Here is a 25,925-nt window from a genome sequence, read left to right on the forward strand (position 1 = left end):
GATATGCCAATAAGAGAGCTTGTTACATCCGCCATTGGTTAGGAGGCCGGCTAACAAGTCCCGCTGATCAATGGAACCAATAAAGATTTCATCCATTAATGAGCAACATGGTAATTAATGTTATCCATAAACCAATTAGCCTGGGTAGCTAATGTGCTGGTTAGCACAGTGAGCGGTGGAGCCGTGGGTGGCACAGGCCGGCTGGTGCACAGGGGACATCACCTCCCCTGCACAAAGGAGACTTCATCACCTCTGCTGGGGAGGGGACACCCTTCCCAGTGCCACCACGGGGCTTGGAGCAGCAGCTAGCTCACTCTGGGCCTCCCAGGGCGAGGGAGCTGGCAGGGTGGCTCGTGGCTTAGGTCACAGGGCTGGGAAGGGGCATGCTGCTCTAGATTTTCAAGGCACTTTCAATTATTACTTTCACTTTTTGTAACCTTTGTGTAACACACAGGCACCTTTCACGCTTCTTATATGTTTTTAGAGATGCACAGGTTTCTGTAAGTTGTGTTCCGTGGTGTAAGGCAGCATTTGGGTTCTTGCTCTGCCCCTGGGAAGCTGCTGGAGCCCCTCGATCTGCCACTGACTGCAGGTGCTGCTGTGCACAGCCCTGCACTGGGCTTCCCCACACCACCAGTACCTGTAACCATGCTGACACAGGTAACACAGCCTGTAGGTTGAAGGCTGCTGCCTAAATCCCCTTGCCAGGGGCTTGCCCGAGTGCCAGCACCACTGTGGCATCAGGGCTGTCCATAGGTATCAGGACAGGAGGTGCAGGAGCAGCATCAGTCCCACAGGCTCCACTGTGGAGTTACCTTGGATTGTTGGATATTGACCCTGGGAGACCCCTTGTGGATTCCCTAATTGAAAATTAATACCAGATCAATGTCGTGGGCAATTTGCATATTGATCATAAACAACTTTGAAGGCACCAAGTGTGTGTTGGATCGATGCTCTCTCAGCAGGCTGCAGGGAGTGTCCCTGTGCCTTCCTGCTGCCCGGCCTCCGTGGAGCTGCTGGGGCAGGGACGGATTGTGCCAGGCTGGGGGCACAGCACGGAGCTCGCAGCCTGTGCCTGTGGCTCCCTTTGGACGGGGAAGGAGGGGATGGGATGTTTGTTTGCTTATTTTAAACCAAATGGCCACAGCCCAGAGGCATCCCAGAGAGCAGGGGACATCACCCTGTCCTGGGCACACAGCCCTCCCTCTGCACCTGCCACGTGCAGCCTGGCACTTTCAATAGAGGTTTCCAAAAGCAGAGGTGCTGTTTTTCTGAGGACACCCAAAGGGAACTCAGCAGTGATTTTTCCCTGGCATTTTTGTTTTACGTTTGCTCTGTGAGGCCGGTATTTAGACCCTTCTCTCTCTGCTCAGGGCATTCACCAGTTATTTCAGAATGGTTTTGGGCTGAAGGGAATAAATATTTATATCAAACTCAACAAAAATCCTAAAATCTTAATCTGAGAATCTGTAACTCATCCTTGGAAGCAAGGAGGGATTAATTCCTGTGAGCATGGAGATAAAACATTTGGAGAGGGGCTCCACTGCCTGCCCCTCCACACACGTGTGCAGCGCAAGGCAGCGCCTCGGACCAGCAGGGGAACCACCTCTGGCCTGGCCATGGACAGAGCCCAGGGAGCAGAGAGGGGCAGGACTGGATGGAAGCCCAGATCTCAGAGTTGTCAGTGATTCTCGGAGCAGCCGGCGGCTGCAGGAAGTCGCTGTGCATCTGATTAGCGCGTTAGGGCTTTCATTGACTGGCTCTGCTGCGCTGATGAACTGGGGCTGGGGACAGGCGCCCGTAATTGAAGGAAATAAATTCCTATCACAGGCCTCTGCTGGAGTCACCACCTGTGCATGCGCCTTGCTCCAGGTTCCAGGAGTGGATCCAGTCCCCAGAGCACCTGACCTGCCCTTGTTAGTGGGAAGGAGCCAGCTCAGGGACTGCAGAGCCCAGGCACCATCCCAGGGCCAGCTCAGGGGCTGCAGAGCCCAGGCACCATCCCAGGGCCAGGCTCGGGGCTGCAGAGCCCAGGCACCATCCCAGGGCCAGCTCAGGGACTGCAGAGCCCAGGCACCATCCCAGGGCCAGCTCAGGGGCTGCAGAGCCCAGGCACCATCCCAGGGCCAGGCTCAGGGACTGCAGAGCCCAGGCACCATCCCAGGGCCAGCTCAGGGGCTGCAGAGCCCAGGCACCATCCCAGGGCCAGGCTCAGGGACTGCAGAGCCCAGGCACCATCCCAGGGCCAGGCTCGGGGCTGCAGAGCCCAGGCACCATCCCAGGGCCAGGCTTGGGGGCTGCAGAGCCCAGGCACCATCCCAGGGAGGCTGAAAGGTTCTGTCCTCCCAGTCCCCTGGCATGGCCCACCTGGTTCTGCCTCCCTGCTTGGCCGCAGGCTGGCAGCTTGAGAGCCATCAGTACCATCACATGTCTCATTGGGAGCTGCTCTGTGCTCTTCCCTTTTTCTTGATCCTCTGTTTCACTTGGGAGCTGGAGCAGCCATTCTCCGTTGCTACCTGAGATATGATGAGAGGTGGAAGATCCTTCCCCAGTGTGTCAGGAGACGTGGGCGTCACAGGGGAAGGGTTTTGTGATGATGCAAAAGAAATAAGAATGAAGGTATAGTTTCCTTGAAAAGAAACCCATCTGTTGGTTTAAATTAAAAGGAAAACAAAAGGAGTCCAGGGTCAGCTGGGCTGGGCTGAGCTGGGCTGGGCTGAGCTGGGCTGAGCTGAGCTGGGCTGGGCTGGGCTGGGCTGGGCTGGGCTGGGCTGGGCTGGGCTGAGCTGAGCTGGGCTGAGCTGAGCTGAGCTGAGCTGGGCTGGGCTGGGCTGAGCTGGGCTGAGCTGGGCTGGGCTGGGCTGGGCTGGGCTGGGCTGGGCTGGGCTGGGCTGAGCTGAGCTGGGCTGAGCTGAGCTGAGCTGAGCTGGGCTGGGCTGGGCTGGGCTGGGCTGAGCTGAGCTGGGCTGGGCTGGGCTGGGCTGGGCTGGGCTGGGCTGGGCTGGGCTGGGCTGGGCTGGGCTGGGCTGGGCTGGGCTGGGCTGGGCTGGGCTGGGCTGAGCTGAGCTGAGCTGAGCTGAGCTGGGCTGGGCTGGGCTGGGCTGGGCTGGGCTGGGCTGGGCTGGGCTGAGCTGAGCTGAGCTGAGCTGGGCTGGGCTGGGCTGGGCTGGGCTGGGCTGGGCTGGGCTGGGCTGGGCTGGGCTGGGCTGAGCTGAGCTGCGCTGGGCTCGGCTCGGCTCGGCTCGGCTCGGCTCGGCTCCCCTGGCTGCTCACAGCCCCTGTGGTGTTGCTGTTCTCAGGCATGGACGGGCTGCCCCGTGAATGGGTGGGGAGCGAGTGGAAAGGCTTCACTTGGCACCCCCTGCCCTGCCGGTGCAGCTGAGTGCTGCAGAGCCAGCGCTGGAATTGCAGTCACTCTCAATTACCCGAAGCCGGGAGAGGTGCAGGAAAGGGGCTGCTGGCTCCAGGAGCTGCAGTCGCTGGTGCTGCAAGCTCGTTAGTGCAAGGGGAAGAGCAATTCCTGACGTTGTGCCAGTGGCACTAACGCAGCCCCGGGGCGGGTTAGCGAGCCAGGGCAGGCTGTGGCCACCCCTGCCCTGCAGGGTGCTGTGGGACCCCCCAAGCGCAGCTCCTTGGCTGCAGAGCCGGGGCTGCCTGCCCTCCCCGCTCTCCTCAGCAGCTGTTTGTTGTGCATACAAGAGCTCACCTGTGTTACCTGCTCCCTTCTGTGCTCCAGCCCAAGTGGTGTTTGCTCTGGGAGGGCTCTCAGGGTGCTGGCAGTGGCATGGGAGTGAAGACTCCCTGGACTTGGAAGTGGGGCTGTGTCTTCGAGGGACTGCTTTGCTGCCATGGCCTCTGTTCTTCTGCAGTGAAATGAGTCCGTGGCCATTCACACCAAAAACTGTGGGACTGCAGCTCTACCAGGCCTTTTTTGCTGCCTGGTGAACCTGCCCAGGTATTGCCCTTGTGGCACCAAAGTGTCTGTGCATCCTGCTGGGTGTATGCGCCCTGTCCTCCTTGGGGCTCCTGCCATGCTCGGCCCCCAGCTCTGAAGTCCCTTGCTCCCCTGCCCTGGATCAGCCCCACCACTCTGCTCCACTGCCCCATGTCTGTGTTGGGAACTTGTGGTCTGGGGGGATACTTGTGTTCTATCTCTGCTGGGATATTTCAGTGGTTCATAAACCTGGGCACTGCAATTATGGCTTTCCCAAGTTTTTAGCTGAGCTTAAAAGAACTCCAGATGTGCTGAGACTGGGAAACAGTTGGGGAGGGGGAGAAAGAGGGTCAGCAAGACATTAATTAACTTTTCCTTGGAGCAATACCATGGAGAGGGAGAACAGAGTAGGAATTGTATATTTTAAAAAAACCAAAAACCCAGAAAGAGGACATTTTAGTGTTTCATTTAAGTGTGGTTTGGGAGGATGATGGGTTAAGGTTGTTGGGAGCTCTCCTGTGCATATTCAGTCCCTAAGGCTAAGCATGAATTAATTATAGCTCATTTTTGTTATAGTTACAGTGTTCTCAAGATGTACCTTGCTGTGACGTTGCTAAAGTTGGCTATTAACTTCAGCTTGGCATCAGCGCTGGTTTGTTTGTGGATCTCCACAGCTTTTCTGAAGTGAGCCTGTATTCCCAGTGAGCAGAAAGCACCTCTTGCTCTACTGGCACAGTCTGGTGAGGGTCTGCACTGCTCTTGTCCCAAGGAACATGTAACAGGATAAGGGGAGACGGCCTCAAGTTGTGCCAGGGGAGGTTTAGCTCGTGTGTTGGGAAAATTCCTTCTTGTAGAGGGCTGTCCAGCCCTGGCACAGGGCAGGGATAGAGTTGCCATCTCTAGCGGGATTTAAAACCCATGTGGATGTGGTACCTGGGGATGCGGGTCAGTGGAAGCCCTGACAGTGCTGGAGGAGCAGTGGGACTCAGTGGTCTTAGAGGGCTTTTCCAACCCAAACGGTTCCATGATTGTACAGAAGCTGCCCTCTGCTCGAGTAGTTCCACCAGGTGTGTTTAGCAGAAGGCTGGGGTTGTCTTCCATCACAGAGAGGGGCTGGGCACCCGTCCACAGGGCACCTTTCCTGTGCCCCTGCCCTGTCACCTCTGCCATCCAGCTCCTCCATCTTCTTCCTCCCACGGGTCCCATTGTCTCTGGGCCCTTGTCCTGCAGGTCTCTGGGTGGGGACTGCTCTGTCCTCCCCCTGCAGACCTGGACCTGGAGATGGCCTCTTTTGTTTTGCTCTTTGATCTGTGTTTGTGTTTTTGCATGCATCTCCTTTCCAGCTGATTCCAGTTTGGAGCTAGGTTAAACTGTGCAAAATACTGTTTAAAAGAAAAAGAGAAAGGAACTTGTCAAGATGCATTTGTTAGATCACATTTAAAATGAAACAGAATTGAAGGTAGTTTTTGTCCAAGAAAGGGGAGGCTGAAAAGCCGTCAAGCCGCAGGAGAAAGCCCCTCCTTTGTTGTCCTCCTGACATTGAAGTGTAATTTTTCATGGTTATTTGGACTGGAAAATGGGGGGAAAGGGAGAGATGGGCTTGCGATTATTTCCCATAAATGACAACACAATCACATCACGCTCCACTACAAATATGCTCAAGGAATTTGCCTTTTTTTTTATGTTTCATGTGTGAAAATAACAGCAACCTTTCTAGTCCTACTGAAATTAAAGGGGGTAAGTCCCTGTTGGGTTTCACTGGCTTAAAATATAGCCCAGTTTGCAAAAGCATGGACAGCCTTGTTGCCAGGGAGTGGGAGAATGGTGATGTTCTCCCAGGGTAGGGATTCTTGGTTGTGCATGCTCCATCCCTGGCTGTGTTCAAGGCCAGGTTTGATGGGTTTGGAGCAACCTGGTCTAGTGGAAGGTGTCCCTGCTTATGTCAGGGGTTTGGAACAAAATGGTGCTGAAGGTCCTTCCCAAGCCAAAATAATTCTGTGACTCTCTGATGTCCGTGTCAGCTGAGCGTGCCACAGTCAGCAGTTTGTGTTTGTCAGTGAAAGCAGCAGAGATGCTCTGGCCATGCTCTGGAGTGGAGCTGTCTGGGAAATAAGTTCATTAAACCAAGGTACATGTAGTATTTTATTGTCTTCCTGCAGCCTTTTGTCAGGTGGGACTCATTCACCAGCTTTGCATCCAGGATGGAGCTCTGTGGCATTCCTCTCGGTAACCTTGCTTAGTGCTGCCTTTGCACTGCTGGGAGTCCTGCTTTTCCTTTCAGGAAACAGTAGGAATGAACAAGCTGATGTAGAGTAATCCCGTTAGGAGCTGGCACAGATGGAGTTGCAGCCCATGCCTGCATCCTGAGTGGGAGCTGAGGTCAGCCCCCCATCTGGGCTCCATCTCTGCTCTGTGAGCACAGCAGAGTGTGCTGGGCCCAGGGTGTGCTGTGAGCTGGGACTGCCCTCCCTGAGCCTCCTGGTGACCCTCCCTGACCCAGCTGCACCAGGCCCTGCACGGTGACCTGGCACAGCTCGGGGCAGCTGAGCTGGTCCTGGGCTTCCAGGAGGCAGGAGGGCATCGACCCACTATGGACCTCCCTCCTCCTCCTCCTCCTCCATATGGACCCAAACCTCTCTACACAGGGCCGGGGGGGCTTGGGTTTACACCACTGACAGCAGCTGGGCTGTGGGTCAGGTTTATGGCTGTGGGTCAGGTTTATCCAGTGACAGCAGTTGGGCTGTGGGTCAGGTGTACACCACTGACAGCAGCTGGGCTGTGGGTCAGGTTTATGGCTGTGGGTCAGGTTTATCCAGTGACAGCAGCTGGGCTGTGGGTCAGGTTTATCCAGTGACAGCAGCTGGGCTGTGGGTCAGGTTTATGGCTGTGGGTCAGGTTTATCCAGTGACAGCAGCTGGGCTGTGGGTCAGGTGTACACCAGTGACAGCAGCTGGGCTGTGGGTCAGGTTTATCCAGTGACAGCAGTTGGGCTGTGGGTCAGGTTTATGGTTGTGGGTCAGGTTTATCCACTGACAGCAGCTGGGCTGTGGGTCAGGTTTATGGCTGTGGGTCAGGTTTATCCAGTGACAGCAGCTGGGCTGTGGGTCAGGTTTATGGCTGTGGGTCAGGTGCTGTTGAGCCTGGCTCAACCAGCCCTCGCCTCCCCGACAGCCGTGGTGTGCAGCCAGCAGCCAGGGCTCAGGCCTGTCTTTCTGTCGGCTTTTTTGGCTACTTATCCTGAAAAAGGGAGCATCACAGATTCTTTTTGTTCCAAAGGAGAGACCCTGTGTACAATTAAAACTTGTTTCTGGTAACCCTCATTCCAGGAAAGATGAGCTTTTAACAAAAGGCTTTTGACAGCTGCAGGGTATTTCATTTTTTTAATGCCGAATGAAAAATCAATACATTTTTCTAGGTTATACATATTCAGAACAGGCTTGATATTTCCATTATAATGGAAAATGGGTGTCTGCACATCTCGCCTGTCAGAGCTGCACCGCCACATTTTCCAAGCCACTGCTAAATATTTCAAACCTGATTTGATTGTGGTTCATGACAGCTAATGTTTCTCAGCTCTCAGCCTGCCGGAGGGTGGAGAGGCAGCGCACGCTCTTTCCCATGCCTGCATTTTCGCCACCCCAGAAATGCCCTTTATCCCCTCGGATAAGAGATCTGGGTTTGTTAAGGAAAACCTGGCTGGGAGAAGAGGAGGTGAGAGGTCGAGCTGTTCAAGCTGGTCTGGATCCCATCAGCATTTGCCGACTTCTCCAGCTCTCAAACTTCCTGGGTCTGGGAAGGGACAGACCTCAGTGCTGTGATCCTGTGCAGTTTGGGTACATATTGGTGTGTGACTGAGTCAGAGGTTCCCTGACCTCTGCAGAAGTCAGATACTTGTGATTTTCCAGACTCTTCTCCTGCTCTTCCCCCTCCTCCCTCCCCCCCTGCTTAGTGAATGGTTTAATTTTAAATTAAAAGGAAATACTGCTCTCTAAAATGATTTATTCATGAAGGAAGCAAAGACTCTGCCTAGGATTTTGTGTGGGGCAGGTGGATTGAGATGGAAGATCAGCTCCTTTGGCTCCAGGGGCAGCACTTCTTGCTCTCAGTGTTGCCCTGAGCCCTAGCAGTGGGAAAATTCCTTTTAAAAGTTATTGATACACCACCGTGGACTCAGGGAGCTCTGGCATGGCAACCTGTGCACAGTGTGTGTTGTTTGGATTTCCCAGGGACATGATCCCCCATACAAATCCCACAGCAGCAGCTCTTGCACCTCTGAAGTCCAAACAGAATGTGCAGCTTTGGGGAGGAGGGGTCAGGTGCTGGTGAAAAGGTCGTGGTGGTTTGGAAGTAAGTTCCCTACATCTTGCTGACCACTGCTTGTTCAGCCTCAGGAGCCACTCTTGGCGTGGTCTGCACTCTGTGCAGGTGGGTCCTGTGGGCCATGTCATGAGGGTGGTGGTGGGCTCTGCTCGGTGCAGTTTGCAGTGGCAGTGGAAGCTCCTTGTGGTGGATTGAGGGGAGGAGCAGACCTTTCCCTACCAGACTGCTGCCAGCCTGTCCTCAGAGAGGGATGCCCCAAGGAGTACAGGGATGGTGGGTGGATGGATGGATGGATTGGTGGGTGGGTGGGTGGATGGATGGATGGATGGATTGGTGGATGGATGCATGGATGCATGGATGGATGGATGGATGGATGGATGGATGGATGGACGGATGGATTGGTGGATGGATGGATGGATGGATGGATGGATGGATGGATGGATGGATGGATGGATGGATGGATGGATGGATGGATGGATGGATGGATGGATGGATGGATGGATGGATGGATTGGTGGGTGGGTGGGTGGATGGATGGATGGATGGATTGGTGGATGGATGCATGGATGCATGGATGGATGGATGGATGGATGGATGGATGGATTGGTAGATGGATGGATGGATGGATGGATGGATGGATGGATGGATGGATGGATGGATGGATGGATGGATGGATGGATGGACGGATGGATTGGTGGATGGATGGATTGGTGGATGGGTGGATTGGTGGATGGTGCCTTCACACAGGTCTTGGCTTTCCAGACCATGGAGCAGCCGCTGTGGCTCAGCCGCTGGCTCAGAGAGCGTGGGCACAGAGCTTTCAGGAGCAGGGCCTTGGCTGCTTTTCCTGTCAGTGCTGAGGCCTGTGGGGTGGAGGCTGGGTCAGGCACAGCTGTGGGTGCTGGAGGCGGGTTCTCAGCAGGCCAGAGCCCGCTCAGCATGCAGAGCCAGCTTGGCTGGGGTGGCTGTCCCCAGCGTCCCTGGGTGGCTGTGCCAGACTGGGCATGGTGAGCAGAGCAGCCTGGGCCTTCCAGAGGGCTCTGCTGGAAGGGGATCACGAGGAGATGGAGTCAGTGCCTCCCCCTTCCCAGGGATCTGTGCCAGAGGCCCTGGCAGCAAGGGGCTGAGCAGGGATGGGACAGGACCTACCCAAGCTGGTTCAGAGTCTCCCTGGGTACATGTCTTAGACTCTGCTCCCTTCCCATCCTGCTTTAGAAAAACTGCTTTTCAGAAAAAAGCTCAGGGTGGAGCAGGAGGAGGGTGTGCAGCTGGATCTGCTCCCTGCCCTCTGCCTGGCCGAGGGTGTTGGGGCAGGAGCAGTTTGTGTCCACAGAGCTCCGTTCCTGGTGCCCGACTGTGGGGTGCTCACTGCCAGGGATGTGGGGGCTCGGTCCAGGCTGCTGGTGGATGGACGTGAGGAGCTGCAGCTCCAGCCATGTTGGGGACTTGCTGTTTGTAGCCTTGTTTTTTAATCATTTTCTCCCGTTATTGGTATTCATAGCTCACATTTTTCCGGTTACTGTCAGCCTGGGCTTTCATCCATTTTAAAGAGCTATTTTTTCCCTTGTTGATGATGATGATGGTATAAAGACAGATGGTGTAACTGCTTATGAATGTCCTATTTTATTCCCCTCAAACCAGACAGCACACTGGAAGACACGTATTATTTCCACATGCTCAGGTTAGAGCCCAGACAGCGGCTGAGCCTGGCTCGCCCTTCCTCTTCCTCCCATGCCGATGCTGACACCTCCGGGTCGCAGCTGGGAGTGCCGCTGCACCAGGAGCCCTTTGTTGTGCAGCCAGGCCGGGATCTGGGGCTGGGGGCTCTGGGCTGGGGCTCTGGGCTGGGGGCTCTGGGCTGGGGGCTCTGGGCTGGGGGCTCTGGGCCGGGGGGCTCTCTCAGGGCACTGGTGATGGGCTGTGGCCCATGGGCACGCTGTCCAGGGGGACTCGGAGCACCTGAGCCAGCCAAGAATGGTTAAAATGATGATTTAAATTAAATATAGAAACCCATTACCAAACGTTTTTAATAAAACCAGCTAAAATCTGCTCCCACAGCAGCTGCCCCAGCTGAAGGGACACCCTTGCCCTGTGTGAAGTGGTTTGAAGGCACCAGGGTGGTGGGGTTGGGGTGGGGATGGTTTGTTGTGTTTTTTCCCTAGAGTGGAAAAAAGATTGGAATTTTAATTTCTGGAATGTGAACCCAACTGCTGGTTTCACAGCCCTTCTCCCAGCAAACCTGAGCGCTCAGCTCACATGGCAGACTGCCCATCTCACCCCTCCACCAGTGATATGTGTCTTTCTACATGTTGGATGCCTTTGTCAGCACTGCCACCCATCTCCCCTCTCACTCCCAATTTAGGCTGTCATATCCTCAAACAGCACTGCTGAGTATCTGCAAGCTGCTAATATATACTTTTAATCTGAATTTCTAGCCCTGTTTTTGTTAGGAGGAGGAGGGGCGTTGGTGCTTGAACCCATTAAGTGGTGGAGGTGAATCTCAGGATTGCATGGGTTCATGGGGTTTACCATGACCAGACAATGTGAGTTAAAGTTCTAAACGATCCTGCCCAAAAATGGGTATAATGGCCTAAAAGTGCTTCTTTTATCCCAGTGGTGGGGTAACCCCCGTCAGTTACAGGGACTGTATGTTAATACCCATGATGGCAGATGATAACGTGGCTGTTACACCCTGGTGTAAGGGAGGGGTCTGGCAGCCACAGCTCTCTCCCAGAGCCCACCTGACCTTGGAGTGGAGCTGCCCCCCACACTCTGTGCCCATTATGGGCAGGACCATGGTGCCCCATGTTCTGTTCTGAGCTTTCAGCACTTCACTGAGTGTTTCCTCCATGTTTCTGCACCTGCATGGTGCTGCCTGGGTTTGCAGGCTCTCCCCGTGCTGGGATGCAGGCAAGGCTGCCGACGAGTTCTGCTGTGCCTCGTGTCGGGGCTGGGGCTGCAGCAGGCCAGCCCGCTCCGAGCTTGCTCTGGCCAGGAGGGATGATGTCATTTGATGCAGTGGCTCTGGCATCTTGGTGAGCAGGGCCAGTTCTGCACCCTGCCACTGGGGCTGAAGAGCTTGAGATGGGGATGAGGAGGAAGGATGAGGCTGAAGGTGCTGCTGGCTCTGGTCACTCGCTCATGCTTCTGTAGTCCCTGATGTGGCTGGGTAGAACCTTATTGTGTAGAGAACCATGTCACTGTACATGACACCTCAGGGGCCCTCAGCAGCTCCAGGGTAGAAGTAGGAGAGGTTTGTTTTGTCTTCATCTCTCAGTTCTTTCAGTTTCTGTCTTGACCAATGAGCAGGTGTGCTGGAAGAACCCTGGGGGATGCTGATGACCTGCCACCCAACGCTTGTGCACAGCCTTTGCTGTTGCTCCTACTCTTTGGCAGCTCCCAGTTCTGTCCTGCCTTCCATGTCTGTGTCACACTTTCTCCTTTTCTTGTTTCAGAAGAACCCAGTGAAGATGTGGAAGGGCCCAATGAAACAGCTGGTGATGCTGAGGAACCTGCCAAGGAGCAAGACAGTGCAGGGGACAAGGACCAGAGTAAATGGACAGGTATGATTCTGTGATTTAGCAGAGGTGCTGTTTGGTCCCTCGTTTTCTTCAAATCCAGGAAGGGGAGGTGGAAAAAACAGTGGTCCACAGAACCGTTTTCAGCTGAGCACAACGTGGCAGTGTCAGTGTGACACAAGTGTCACGTGAAGGCTCTCACTAGCTGGAGTTGTGGTGGGTCAGGCTGGGCCGTGGTGCTCTGGGACTGGCCCTGGGCAATGGGGATCAACAGTGGGAGAGGAGGGGGACAAGGGCACAAGGGCACAGCCCCTTCTGCCAGCACCAGCACCTGGTTGGATTGAGCGTGTCATTTGGTGATTCTGTGATTGTCCCGCCCTGGAGAGGGCCATCCATCTCCCACCCTCACCTGGTCCTCGCTGCCCCTCTCCTCTCTGCCCTCTCCAGCCTGGCTCCAGGCCCAAGGTGCTGAAGGTGGCGTTGATTTTCCTTGGCCCAGGACACAGCAGTTCTGGCTCCAGGTCCCGTTTGGTTGGCAGGCTCGGTGTTGGTCAGTGCAATGCCTCAGAAACCCTCAGAAACCCTTAGAAAAGCTTCTTCCAGGCAGCCCTCTCCTGCTGCCTTCATGGCTGCCTCTTGGTGAGCCCCAGACAAAGATACTTTGTCTTAAATTGTCTTCCCAAATGGGATGTGTTATTTGACCTCCACAGTTACAGTCCCGGCCCATGTCAGCCTCAGTCAGTGGAGATGTGTCCCCAGTGGTGCAGAGAGCGAGCTGGGCCCTGGGGGCTGGTGCGCTTTGTGCTCTCAGAGTGGGCTGAGGTTGCTCTGTGTGTTCCTTCCCATCACATACTGGTTCTTAACCTGGAAATGCAATTTGGCTTGGCTGTAGGTGGGTTTTAGTCTCAGTTCATTGTGTGGGATTGTGTGATGCTGAGCACAACCATTTTGTGAAGTGTCACAGACAGATGTAAGTTTTGTTTATTGATTAAATCTCTTCAGGGGTAAATAGGGCTCTTTGCCTAAACCTGAAGCACTTAAAAAGGCTGATCTGTGTGCAAAGATTATATCTCAAAATATGTAAGGAAACATGAGGAGCCCACTTTTTAAACCCCTTTCTGTCCAGAGACTCTGGATCTGGATGGTTTAATTTCTTCACCTTGCCAGTGAAATTCCTAACCCAGTGTTGGTGAGCCAAGGAGCAGATCAGAAACGGGACAGCTCCATGGGTTCTGCAAAGGGAGCAGTGTGGGGAGGACACAGAGCAGGCTGTGAGCCCATGGGGTGTGGGACAGCTTGGTGTGTGTGATGGGCCAGTGCTGGGCTCAGGCTGCTTCCAAACATGCACCACCACGCCCTGAGCTTAAAGCCAGATTGTGTTACAATAGCTCCTGTCCAGCCAGGGTGCAAGGGAGGCACACACCTTGCTCTTGTTCCTGCTCTTGTCCTCGAGGAACGTGGCTGTGTTGACAGTCCTGCTGGAGCTCAGACATGGGAAGGGACAGAAGCCGGGTCCGATTATACCTGGCAGCCCCAGGAGAGAAGGGTGCAGGGACACATACCTGGTACCAGTGGAGCTGTGGGCAGGGAGGGGAGCAGGCAGTTCCAGGAAGCTCTCCTTGGAGGAGAGGCTGTGACCACAGTGTCAAAAGCTAAAGAACATGAAACCTTCTTTGCCTTTCCCTGACTGAGCAGAGCAGCACAGCCTGGGGAGAGCCTGTCCCCCAGGTACCAGGGGATGGGTGCAGAGCACTTGTGATGCTGAATGCTGTCCCTGACCTGCTGCACTGTACCTGGCTGCTGGACACGGTGCCTGGAGCAGCTCAATCCTGCCAGCTGCTCTCTCTGGTGCTGTGCAGAGAGGGAGGTGCAGTGAGGGACAGACACGGGGCTTGTCCCTGGTGGAGGGAGTGGCTGGGGAACTGTACACCTGCCATCTCTGCCCCAGATTTCCCCGGCAATTGACCAAACAACTGTTTGTAAGTGCTGATGGGAAGATAATGAGATGAGGAACAGTCGACACAGATTTGTCAAGAACAAATCATGTCAACACGACCCAATTTCCCTTCATGTGAAGAAGGTCCTGTTTGGAGTCAGTGTCTCCTTGGGAAGGCTTTCAGTGCCACTGTCAGGACAGGCTGAAGTGAAGCACAGACAGAGCAGTGTAGGTGACAATACTGTACCACTGGTGGCTTTCATTAGTCCTGGAAATATCTCCATTCCTGAGCTGGGGTGCTGGGGAGGCTGGGCAGCAATTTCCAAAAGCCCAAACACCAGAAAAACCCAGAAGAGTGCAACATCAGTCAGGGGGATAAAATTAAATTAATAAGCTTATTTGACTTGAAAGAAGACCAAAGAGGAGGACAAGATAAGTCTTGTGCATGAAATGTTTCTGAAAGGAAGGAAATTATTTGTTCTCCATGTTGAGGATGCAGACAAGAAGACACAAGGGGCTTAAATTGAAGGGAGAAAGATTAATGTTAGATAACAAATTTTTTAACAGTCCTCCTGTACAGCCTGTGGCTGAAGCATTGGAGTGGGTTTTCTGGGAAGGTTCCTCAGACATCTTTCAAGAAGATTATAGAGGAGCTGCCATCAGAAATAGGGCAGGCTTGTTCTGTCCTGCTTTGGATGGACTGGCTGACCTTAGGAAAAGCCTCTGAGCCAGGTGTGAAGATGGAGAGCTGGAGAGGTGTGGGCTGAAAGCCAGTGATGGGGCATGTGAAAGGGGAGGGGGACAGACTTTTTTGCTGCTCACCACCTGCAATTTGATCGTTATGTTCCTCAGCAATTTACTCCCCTTTGTGCTTTGGTTTCCTCACTGTGCACAGGGGATTTAATTCTTCCACTTTCTTAAAGGTTTGCAGGATCTGTAATGAGACACTGAGTTCCTTTGCCCATCTCCCTGCCCCAGCCCAGGGTGAGTGTCTGCACGACAGTGGGCACAGTCCAGGTGCAGCCTGTGCTGGGGTTAGTGTCAGCACCAAGGGGAAAACCTGTTCTCACTGTAAACTTGTCAAAGTGTCTCAACTGCAAAATAAATGCAGTGATTCATTCTTTGTATTTTAAATGCAATAATGTGAAGCAGAAACATTTTTTTAGGTGATACTTTTCAATTTAATGTACTTGGGGAAAATTCCATCCCATGAGAAGGACTCATTGGATCTTGATTTTTACAGAAATCTCTGTGGTTCCAGGAAGGTTCTGGAAGATGGCAGTGCCTCCATACTGGAGCAGGGAGATGCTGTGTGCCTGATGACTCAGTGTTAGACATTATGTCGTCATGGCTAATGCGAGATTCACCACAAGCACACCAGCGAGAGGGAAAGGAATGGTGGCTGATCCCAGTTCCCTTTCTAAGGCAGGATGCAGATGATGGATACTCAGCTGAAGCCCTGCTCAGTGCAGTACAAGGCCTCTCAGATGTGAGGTGGTGCTGGTTCATGTCTCTGATGAGAGCCCCATCACCAGCAGTGACCCAGCTACCAGAGGCTTCCTTAATGCACTGTCCGTTGGGTACACGGAGAATATCAGGGGTTTTTAACAAAAACAAGAAACAAAGTCTACTTAAAATATAGATTGAGATGAAATCTTTCTGGAGGACTGGCCTGAAGGGCTTTTATTTTTTGTTAATGATTTTTTTTTCTTTTTTTTTTTTTTTTTTTTTTTTTGTCCGTGATGCTCACCTAACAGAGCAATTAGTGCAATGGACCATCCCTGATTCAAATCCGTGGTAGATTGCTATTAAAGGAAGTATTAATGGGCTGCTGAGAGCTGGGAAATTGTTGCAGAAAAGTGTGTTTATGGAGTATGGTGCTGGCAGGCATGATTTCAATTGGATTTGACATGTTTAACATAAATGTATACTGCACAGCTCCTGCAGTTTATGAATAATTCCTACAGGCCGACTGCCTTTCTAATTACTGAAATTGAAAAAAACAGGTCAGGCACATCCTGACGGAAATCTATTCCTGCTCCTCCCCCCGGCTGCTTTTTGCTGCTTTTTTTTAGTATCTGGCGTTTGTGGAGCACTTAATGGCTGGGATGTTCTGGGGCCTGGGAGGCTGCACGGGGGACGAGGGCGCGGTGGAGCCACTCGGCACCGGAGCCAGGGAGACCAGGGAGAGGGCATGGGGACCAGGGCTGGGAGCTTGCCTCCAACCGAGCCTTTCCAAGGATACGTGAAGCACAAAAGGCTCTGGGTGCCAGCTCCAGCCCAGAAATACAGCTGGGCTGGGGGGCTCCGTGCAGCTGCTGGCTGAGCTCGGGCAGGCTGGGCTCTGCCAGCACTGGAGGTGCTGCAGGAGAGGTCTGCCAGGCAAAGCCCCACCTCCAGGAGCCCCTGGTGCTGCTCGGCATCTCTGCTGGGTGTTTCGTGTTCATATGGAGCAAGGCAGGGAAGCCTGCTGGCGGCTGGAGCTTCTGGATATGAATATTTAATCGTAATTCAGCTGTGGGTACTCGCTGCAGGTGGGAAGGTATGACACAGCATTAAAAATCAAATTATTCAGCCATTTTTGGGGCTGTGAAGCAGGAGTGCACTGAGCATGGGGCATTTACCTGTCAGCTGAGTGACTGTCAGATACAGAGCTGAGAAAAGCTGCAGGGCAACAGGCAGTGCACAGGCCTGATAGTGTGGCTGCAGCAGCTGATGGAATGGAGGCTCCTTCAGGGAGTGGGGAATTAAACAGTGTTTGGGGAGGAAATGTTGGCTGTGTGTTACTGGGGAGGGAGCAGTGCTGCAGCAGCTCTGGGTGCCCTGTGCCCTTCCCCAGCAGAACGTGTGGGCTCTGGCCATTCCTGCATCAAGGCAGTTTCTGGAGAATGGATGAAACAGATAAACTGGCCCTGGATTTCAGGAGACACACAGGTGCTGTGAGGGCACAGGGGGCAGAGCCTTGGGCATTGATGGCACAGGGCTGTGTGGCTCCCACTGCTCCGAGGACTTGCGGAGACGAGTGATAGCTCCAAGAACACACTGAGGTGATTTGAGGAGGGAGGCACCATCAAATGCAGAATGCTATTTTCCATCAGGCAGTGAAAGCACAGTTCCCTGGTCTCGCTGAGAACTTCCCCAGGCCAGCATCTGGACTTCATGGCAAGGAGTTTTTTGGAGGCTGGTGGTGTTTAAATCAATGGCAGTAGCAGAAACCCCACTGTAAATTTCTAGGGCAAGTGGCAAGCTGGTTTACGGAATGCAGGGAGATGAGAACCTCTGGCTTACGGAAAGCAGCATGAATTAATAATCATTTAATTGGCTTTTCCATTATGTTGCTTGGTTGGAAGATGGAAGTTTAGATGAAGGGGCTGTCAGTGATACTTTAGCTAAAAGAATCTGATGGGTAGGAGGTGGGTGGTGACTTCCTTCCCACCAGGTTGGAGAGCAGCAGTTTAGGGGATCCGTGCTGGCTTTGCCTCTGGAACCAGCAAAGGAAAGGCCCCCACTGGCAAGGAAGTGCCCATCTCACCTCTGGAATGTGCCCAGGGAGGATCTCTCCTCCTCCTGAGAAAAGCAGAGGCTGCTGAGAAGAGTGGGAAGATCAGCAGATCTCCAGAAGTGCTGTGGCAGCCCCACCCCTTTACGCTTGGCTTTAGGGGACATTTGTTGAGAAACACAGGTCTCAGTGAATCTGAACTAAATCTGTTTGAAGAGTCAAAGCAATAACAGTACTATCTGATATGCAGATGTACATCATACTGTAAAGCAAATTCCTTTCTCTGCCCTGCGAGGCCTGGGCCTGGAAGCAAGATGCTGGCGCAGGTGGTGTCCCCGTGTGCTCCAGTGTCACTGAGCCCTTCCAGGCCATGGCCTTCTGCATGTTTTGAGCTCAGGACATTCTGTCCTGTCCTCTCTGCACAGACAGAAGGTCCCACGCTATGCTAAGAGTTCTGCAGGCAGACACCAAGCCATGTCCTCATTTCTCCTGGTAGCAGAGAGTTCTTAATTCCTCTGATCATCTGTAATGTGGACTGAATGTGTCATTTTGTGCATTTGACTGTTTATGAACAACAAACTTCAGTCTCGGTGTTAAAATTCCCAGCTGAGCTGTCAACTCAAAAACTAATACTTAAAATATCCTATGTGCAACAAATCAGTTATTCTTGGGTCTGGACAATCATCAATAATTCTAGTTTTGAAGGATTACAGTTATGGGGTTGGACTAAGTGATTTAATGAAATTGGACACTTAGGAGATGGTACATTTTAATTACCTGTTACTAATTCTAAGCAGGCTGCTTCACAGTAGAAAGGAGATGAGAAAATACCCTGCTGTGACTCCCAAGGTTGGAGCTGGTGTTCAGCAGCCTGGGGTGGCTGATGGTTGGGCTGAATTCAGTCACTGCATCCAGAAACACTCCACTGGTGAGCATCTGGCAGTGCCCAGGGACACAATGTGACCAACAGGAGCCACAGTCACCCCAGAGAGGTCTAAAGGGACCCTAAGCCGTGGCTGTCACTGTCACCCCTGCCCCGTGCAGCTCTAGAGCAGGACTCCCATGGCTGTGCCAGACACCCTGGCAGACCTGGGGTCTCCAGCTGCTCTTTGCAGCATCCAGCAGCCTGATGGGGCTGGCTTGTCACTGTCCAGGTCACACTGGGGCTGGGCAGTGCCAGCAGTGATCAGGCCCCTGACAAAGGCCATTCGCATCACACAGGGCTCGGGCAGGACATTTTAAGGCAGGATGGTCCTTCGCCCACCAGTGCTGGCTCTTGGTGGGTCTCTCCTCCCCAAACCCTCCAGGAGGGACTGTGTTCCTCAATGGAGGAGCAGCAGAGTGGTGCCATGTTCCCAAGCACATTTACTACAGGAAGCAGGGAAGGTCAGCTCTGGCCCTGCACACATCTTAAAGCCATTTCCAGTTCTGAGTCTCGGTTCAAGCAGGGAGCTGAGCAGAGCAGCCCATTCTGTGAGGGCAGAGCAGGGTCTGTGATGGTGCCCATCAGTCAGCACTGACACTGCAAGCTCATTCCACCCCTGCTTTGGATGTCTTTGTGGAGTTGGCAGCACAGCAGAGTCCTGGGTTTGTACCCCAGGTGCAGCCAGGACTGTCCCTGCACACGTGGAGGCTGCTGCCCAGCCAGGCATGAAGCACCAGGCATGCAGCCAGCAGTGCTGTGGGGAACAAGATCACTTCCAAGCCCATTCAGTATGGACAAGCCTACCAGGAGAAATTCAGCAGTCCCAGATCAAATCCTCTGATCCCTGCCTCCCTCTGACAGTACCTCTACCTGTACTTGTTCTCCCTCTCCCAGAACTTATTTGGCCTCTATTCAGCTGAATGCAGAGATGGGGACTGGCAGGGAAGGCAGTTAGGAATGTTTGGAAATACAGCTCGTGGCAGTGCACAGAAGGGTCTTTGGGAAGGAAGCAGTTTGGTGGGATCTGACTCTTGGTGGTATCATCTGAAACAAGGAGCAGATTCCAGCGGGTCACAAGTTGAGTCGGAGAAAGGGGGAAGAGTGTGGGGGACTGGCCTGAGAATGCTACAGCGCCTTGTTAATCGTCAGCTGATCCATCATATTAAATATCCAGCTGTCAGATATTACCTTTCAAGTGAAAATGAATAACTCCCATTAAGGGCAAAATGGGTTTGAAGTCGATTCGAGACAGATTAAAGTACCGTTATGAATGTGTGTTCGGGGAGGAGGAGACGGGGGCTGTGTATAATATACTTGTCCTTACAGTTTTTAAATAATAGATGTCCCACAAATTTATGTACTGAAGGCAGCCAGGGTTCGGGGGAGGAGAAAGGTCAGGGATGTGCTTCTCCCAGTGCCACAACTCGTGGAGTGTTTTGCTGTTGACTTTAGGGCTCATTTGCATTTATCTGTTTGGCTGAACAAAATAGCCTTTTCTGAGATTATCACAGTGGGAATGTTTGGGTCCCCTTGGCCGGGTCCTGCCAAAATTGGGATTTTGGCAGGACCATGTGCTAGGAAGCACCAGATATGCTCATTCCTCTGAAGCTCTGAAGGCATGGGCTGAGCTAGCCAGAGCTGTCCCAGCAGCACCACTGCTGCCAGCACGGGTGCCATGGATTGGGCTGACAGCCACCACCACCAGCCCTCTCCAGGGCAAATGCATTCCAGAGTGTCCCTGTGTGTAGAATGTCCTGGGTCAGCCAGGGCTGAGAGTTCTACCTTACTGAGTAAGTCCAGCTGCTCCTGGAGGTGACACATGGGCCTTCACCAACTGGCCAAGCATTTGTGTGTGCAGTGCAGCCTGCAGGTTGTAATCATTCTCCAGAAACAGCTGAGATCTTTCTGCTTCTGGCCACCAGTGACACAGTTCCCGTGCTCTGAGATCAGAAAGAGGGAGCTGGTTTTGGGCTGGTGTGCACTGAGGACATCGGTCAGTCCTCAGAGTCATCCTCCTCCAAGTCCTTGGGGTGTGTGTCAAGCAGTAAATGGAAGCCCTGCCATCGTGCAGCCCAGGCTCTCTGGGGTGTGCTGATGTTCCTGGCTTTCTGTTGCAGCACCAGCCAGCCAGCCAGAGAAGGAGCTGACAGAGCCTCCAGCATCCTCCAAGCGGATTTCATTCCCCAGCAGCTCTGAGTCACCTCTCTCCTTTAAGTGGTCAAAAACTTCAGAGGAGACCAAATCAGAGCAGGTAAGGCAGAAGAACCCATCTCTCTGTGCAGGTAATGGGTTTCCAATGTGCCAAAACCAAAGAATAAAATGGGAGGAAGAGGATGAAAGGCAGTAACTGGTGGTAGAAGGCATCAAATTGTTGAAGACTGTCTGTAAGAGAGAATAGTAGCACGTGGAAGAGCTGTGTGATTCATTTGTCTGCTCTGCAGATGTACCAGTGTCCGTACTGCAAGTACAGCAACACAGACGTGAACCGGCTGCGGGTGCACGCCATGACCCAGCACTCGGTGCAGCCCATGCTCCGCTGCCCCCTCTGCCAGGACATGCTGAACAACAAGATCCACCTGCAGCTGCACCTCACCCACCTGCACAGCGTGTCACCTGACTGTGTCGAGAAACTCATCATGACGGTAAGTGTAGGCAAGCATGGCTGCTGCCATCCCGGCACATCCACTGCCATCCCGGCACATCCACTGCCATCCCAGCATGCCCACTGCCATCCCAGCATCCCCACTGCCATCCCGGCACACCCACTGCCATCCCAGCATCCCCACTGCCATCCCAGCACACCCACTGCCATCCCGGCACACCCACTGCCATCCCAGCACACCCACTGCCATCCCAGCATGCCCACTGCCATCCCGGCACACCCACTGCCATCCCGGCACATCCACTGCCATCCCGGCACATCCACTGCCATCCCAGCACACCCACTGCCATCCCAGCACATCCACTGCCATCCCAGCATCCCCACTGCCATCCCAGCACAACCACTGCCATCCCGGCACACCCACTGCCATCCCAGCATCCCCACTGCCATCCCGGCACACCCACTGCCATCCTGGCATGCCCACTGCCATCCTGGCACACCCACTGCCATCCTGGCACACCCACTGCCATCCCGGCACATCCACTGCCATCCCGGCACACCCACTGCCATCCCGGCACACCCACTGCCATCCCGGCACACCCACTGCCATCCCAGCATGCCCACTGCCATCCCGGCACATCCACTGCCATCCCAGCACACCCACTGCCATCCCGGCACACCCACTGCCATCCTGGCACACCCACTGCCATCCCGGCACATCCACTGCCATCCCGGCACACCCACTGCCATCCCAGCATGCCCACTGCCATCCCGGCACATCCACTGCCATCCCGGCACATCCACTGCCATCCCGGCATCCCCACTGCCATCCCAGCACACCCACTGCCATCCCAGCATGCCCACTGCCATCCCGGCACACCCACTGCCATCCCAGCACACCCACTGCCATCCTGGCATGCCCACTGCCATCCCAGCATGCCCACTGCCATCCCAGCATCCCCACTGCCATCCCGGCACATCCACTGCCATCCCAGCACACCCACTGCCATCCCAGCACATCCACTGCCATCCCAGCACACCCACTGCCATCCCAGCACACCCACTGCCATCCCAGCACATCCACTGCCATCCCGGCACATCCACTGCCATCCCAGCACACCCACTGCCATCCCAGCACATCCACTGCCATCCCAGCATGCCCACTGCCATCCCAGCACACCCACTGCCATCCCGGCACATCCACTGCCATCCCAGCACACCCACTGCCATCCCGGCACATCCACTGCCATCCCAGCACACCCACTGCCATCCCGGCACACCCACTGCCATCCCAGCACATCCACTGCCATCCCAGCACATCCACTGCCATCCCAGCACACCCACTGCCATCCCAGCACATCCACTGCCATCCCAGCACATCCACTGCCATCCCAGCACACCCACTGCCATCCCAGCACATCCACTGCCATCCCAGCACACCCACTGCCATCCCAGCACATCCACTGCCATCCCAGCACATCCACTGCCATCCCAGCACATCCACTGCCATCCCAGCACATCCACTGCCATCCCAGCATGCCCACTGCCATCCCAGCACACCCACTGCCATCCCAGCATGCCCACTGCCATCCCAGCATGCCCACTGCCATCCCAGCACATCCACTGCCATCCCGGAACGCCCACTGCCATCCCAGCACACCCACTGCCATCCCGGCACATCCACTGCCATCCCAGCACACCCACTGCCATCCCGGCACACCCACTGCCATCCCAGCACATCCACTGCCATCCCGGCACATCCACTGCCATCCCAGCACACCCACTGCCATCCCAGCATGCCCACTGCCATCCCAGCACATCCACTGCCATCCCAGCACATCCACTGCCATCCCAGCACATCCACTGCCATCCCAGCACATCCACTGCCATCCCAGCACATCCACTGCCATCCCAGCACACCCACTGCCATCCCAGCACATCCACTGCCATCCCAGCACACCCACTGCCATCCCAGCACATCCACTGCCATCCCAGCACATCCACTGCCATCCCAGCACATCCACTGCCATCCCAGCACACCCACTGCCATCCCAGCACATCCACTGCCATCCCAGCACATCCACTGCCATCCCGGCACATCCACTGCCATCCCGGCACATCCACTGCCATCCCAGCACACCCACTGCCATCCCAGCACATCCACTGCCATCCCAGCATGCCCACTGCCATCCCAGCACACCCACTGCCATCCCGGCACATCCACTGCCATCCCAGCACACCCACTGCCATCCCGGCACATCCACTGCCATCCCAGCACATCCACTGCCATCCCAGCACACCCACTGCCATCCCAGCACACCCACTGCCATCCCGGCACACCCACTGCCATCCCAGCACATCCACTGCCATCCCAGCACATCCACTGCCATCCCAGCACACCCACTGCCATCCCAGCACATCCACTGCCATCCCAGCACATCCACTGCCATCCCAGCACACCCACTGCCATCCCAGCACATCCACTGCCATCCCAGCACACCCACTGCCATCCCAGCACATCCACTGCCATCCCAGCACATCCACTGCCATCCCAGCACATCCACTGCCATCCCAGCACATCCACTGCCATCCCAGCATGCCCACTGCCATCCCAGCACACCCACTGCCATCCCAGCACACCCACTGCCATCCCAGCACGCCCACTGCCATCCCAGCACATCCACTGCCATCCCGGAATGCCCACTGCCATCCCAGCACACCCACTGCCATCCCGGCACATCCACTGCCATCCCAGCACACCCACTGCCATCCCGGCACACCCACTGCCATCCCAGCACATCCACTGCCATCCCGGCACATCCACTGCCATCCCAGCACACCCACTGCCATCCCAGCATGCCCACTGCCATCCCAGCACATCCACTGCCATCCCAGCACATCCACTGCCATCCCAGCACATCCACTGCCATCCCAGCACACCCACTGCCATCCCAGCACACCCACTGCCATCCCAGCACATCCACTGCCATCCCAGCACATCCACTGCCATCCCAGCACATCCACTGCCATCCCAGCACATCCACTGCCATCCCAGCACACCCACTGCCATCCCAGCACATCCACTGCCATCCCAGCACATCCACTGCCATCCCAGCACATCCACTGCCATCCCAGCACACCCACTGCCATCCCAGCACATCCACTGCCATCCCAGCACATCCACTGCCATCCCGGCACATCCACTGCCATCCCGGCACATCCACTGCCATCCCAGCACACCCACTGCCATCCCAGCACATCCACTGCCATCCCAGCATGCCCACTGCCATCCCAGCACACCCACTGCCATCCCAGCATGCCCACTGCCATCCCAGCATGCCCACTGCCATCCCAGCATGCCCACTGCCATCCCCACAAAGATGAGGAGCACAGAGTTGCTGTGGTAGCAGCCCCTTCACCTATCAGAGCTCTGCCATCGAGGTTTGCTGCACCCTGGTATTTGTGTCCCTGCTTGAGCCCTGTGAAGCTCAACTGTTGAGTGATTTCACTGTGAAATCAGGATAAATACAATTTCCTTAACATTTTGAGGTCAGTGCCTCAGATGGCAGCTTGTGCAAAAGCTTCTGGAATATCCAGCAGCTGATGGGATATATTGCCCCTGTTGCTTCTTTGGTATAATACTCAATGCAAGGTTGTGTCTACATTTAAGAACTTGTGATTAAGTATATAAGTGTTTCTTTTTATTCCTGCCAGTTCTTTCTCTTTGTTTCTTTTTCTTGCACCCTGTTCCTGCTTGTTTTCTCCCTTCCTTGCCAGCTCTTGGCACTGGGGCTGAATAACAGGGTGTTTGTTGTACCCCTGATGTTCTTCACCAGCTCCCTCCTGTGTTATCTTCTGAGCAAGCACACACAACATGACCCAGCTGTTCTCTTACAGTTTTCTTGTCTTCTCTTTCTGTCACTCTTCCTCTCTACAATGCCCTGAAAGAAGGTTGGATCCAGGTGGGATAGGTCTCTTCTCCCAGTAAACAAGTGACAGGACAAGAGGACTGGCTGCCAGCTGTGCACCAGGAGAGGTTTAGATTGGATACTAGGAAAAATTTCTTCATGGAAAGGGTTGGAAAGCCCTGGCACAGGCTGCCTCTGGAAGCAGTCACCTCTACGGATGGAGTCACCATCCATGGCAGTGTTCAAAAATCATGTGGATGTGGCATTTGAGGACACAGTTTAACCATGGTGATGGCTGGACTTGGAAGATGAAGGGTCTTTTCCAGCTTTAATGATTCTGTGATTCTGTGATTCCTTTTGTGACTCCTTGAAGACAGGAGTGACAGAGTCACAGAATCATGAGTGGTCTTGGGAGGGACCACTGGAGCTGCTCCAGTCCAACCTCCCTGCTCAGGCAGGGTCCCTTGAGCATGTTGCTCAGGATTGTGTCCAGACAGCATTTGAGTATCTCCAGGAAAGGAGACTCTCTCTGGCAGCCTGTTCCAGTTCCCACTCCGTAAGTGCCTTTATGTTCTTACCTTCCTGCTTGGCATTGCTAGCTGCCTGTCTCCGCAGGGCTTCTCAGGATGAGCTCTGCCCTGCCTGTGCCCCTGGCTCACAGAGCTGTCCCATCCACTGACCACGGCCTCTGTGACCTGTGTGCATTTCACTGGTGCTGCTCAAGTGTGGAAGTACCTTCTGAGGGTTTGAACAGCCCTTGTTCACCTCTTAGCTACACTGGTGGCAGGTGTTCTGGCTTTCTAAGAGCAGCAAGCAGAAGCCAAGCCCCTTCCCTAGGCCAGCAGGTGTAACCAGCTTGCTCAGGGCAGCTGTCATGCTGGTGTGAGGGGTTTGTCTTGAGCCAGGCAGGGTGCCTGGGCAGGGTGTGGGGTCTGGAGCAGGAGTGTTGGGCTGGTCTGTCCTCAAGCACATCTGTGGCCTCCAGGATATGAGGGAATGGGAGGAGCTCAGGACACTGCAGAGCAGGTCAGGCACAGTGCCTCAGGTGAGCCCACCTGCTGTGCTAGGGTAGGGCCACGGGGCTCTGCAAGGCTGGCAGACACTGGCCCAGCCACGATGCTCATCCTCATGCGTGTTCCTGGTTTTCCCACCTTTCCTCCCTTTGGCACCTAGAGACACCTGTGGGAGGGTTGCCTCTCCTCCTCCAGGTCTCACAGCACAGGGTGAAGAAGCTGGGTCGTTTTGTATTCTGTGACAATATTCTGAGGCACCAGTATGGTTGGT

General features: G+C 54.5%; 1 protein-coding gene across 2 annotated transcripts in view; it reads left to right on the forward strand.

Annotated features, from left to right (window-relative positions):
* The window catches only part of ZFHX3 (zinc finger homeobox 3), a 129,146-nt gene that overhangs the window by 85,934 nt on the left and 17,287 nt on the right, over nucleotides 1–25,925 (forward strand). For both annotated transcript variants that reach the window (XM_066557662.1, XM_066557661.1), the window contains exons 5-7: nucleotides 11,709–11,816; nucleotides 20,249–20,382; nucleotides 20,573–20,773. In XM_066557662.1, coding sequence (XP_066413759.1) covers nucleotides 11,709–11,816; nucleotides 20,249–20,382; nucleotides 20,573–20,773 — 443 coding nt within the window. The remainder of the gene's footprint in view (nucleotides 1–11,708; nucleotides 11,817–20,248; nucleotides 20,383–20,572; nucleotides 20,774–25,925) is intronic.

The sequence above is a fragment of the Molothrus aeneus genome, chromosome 11, assembly GCF_037042795.1.
Source record: "Molothrus aeneus isolate 106 chromosome 11, BPBGC_Maene_1.0, whole genome shotgun sequence".
NCBI lineage: Eukaryota > Metazoa > Chordata > Aves > Passeriformes > Icteridae > Molothrus > Molothrus aeneus.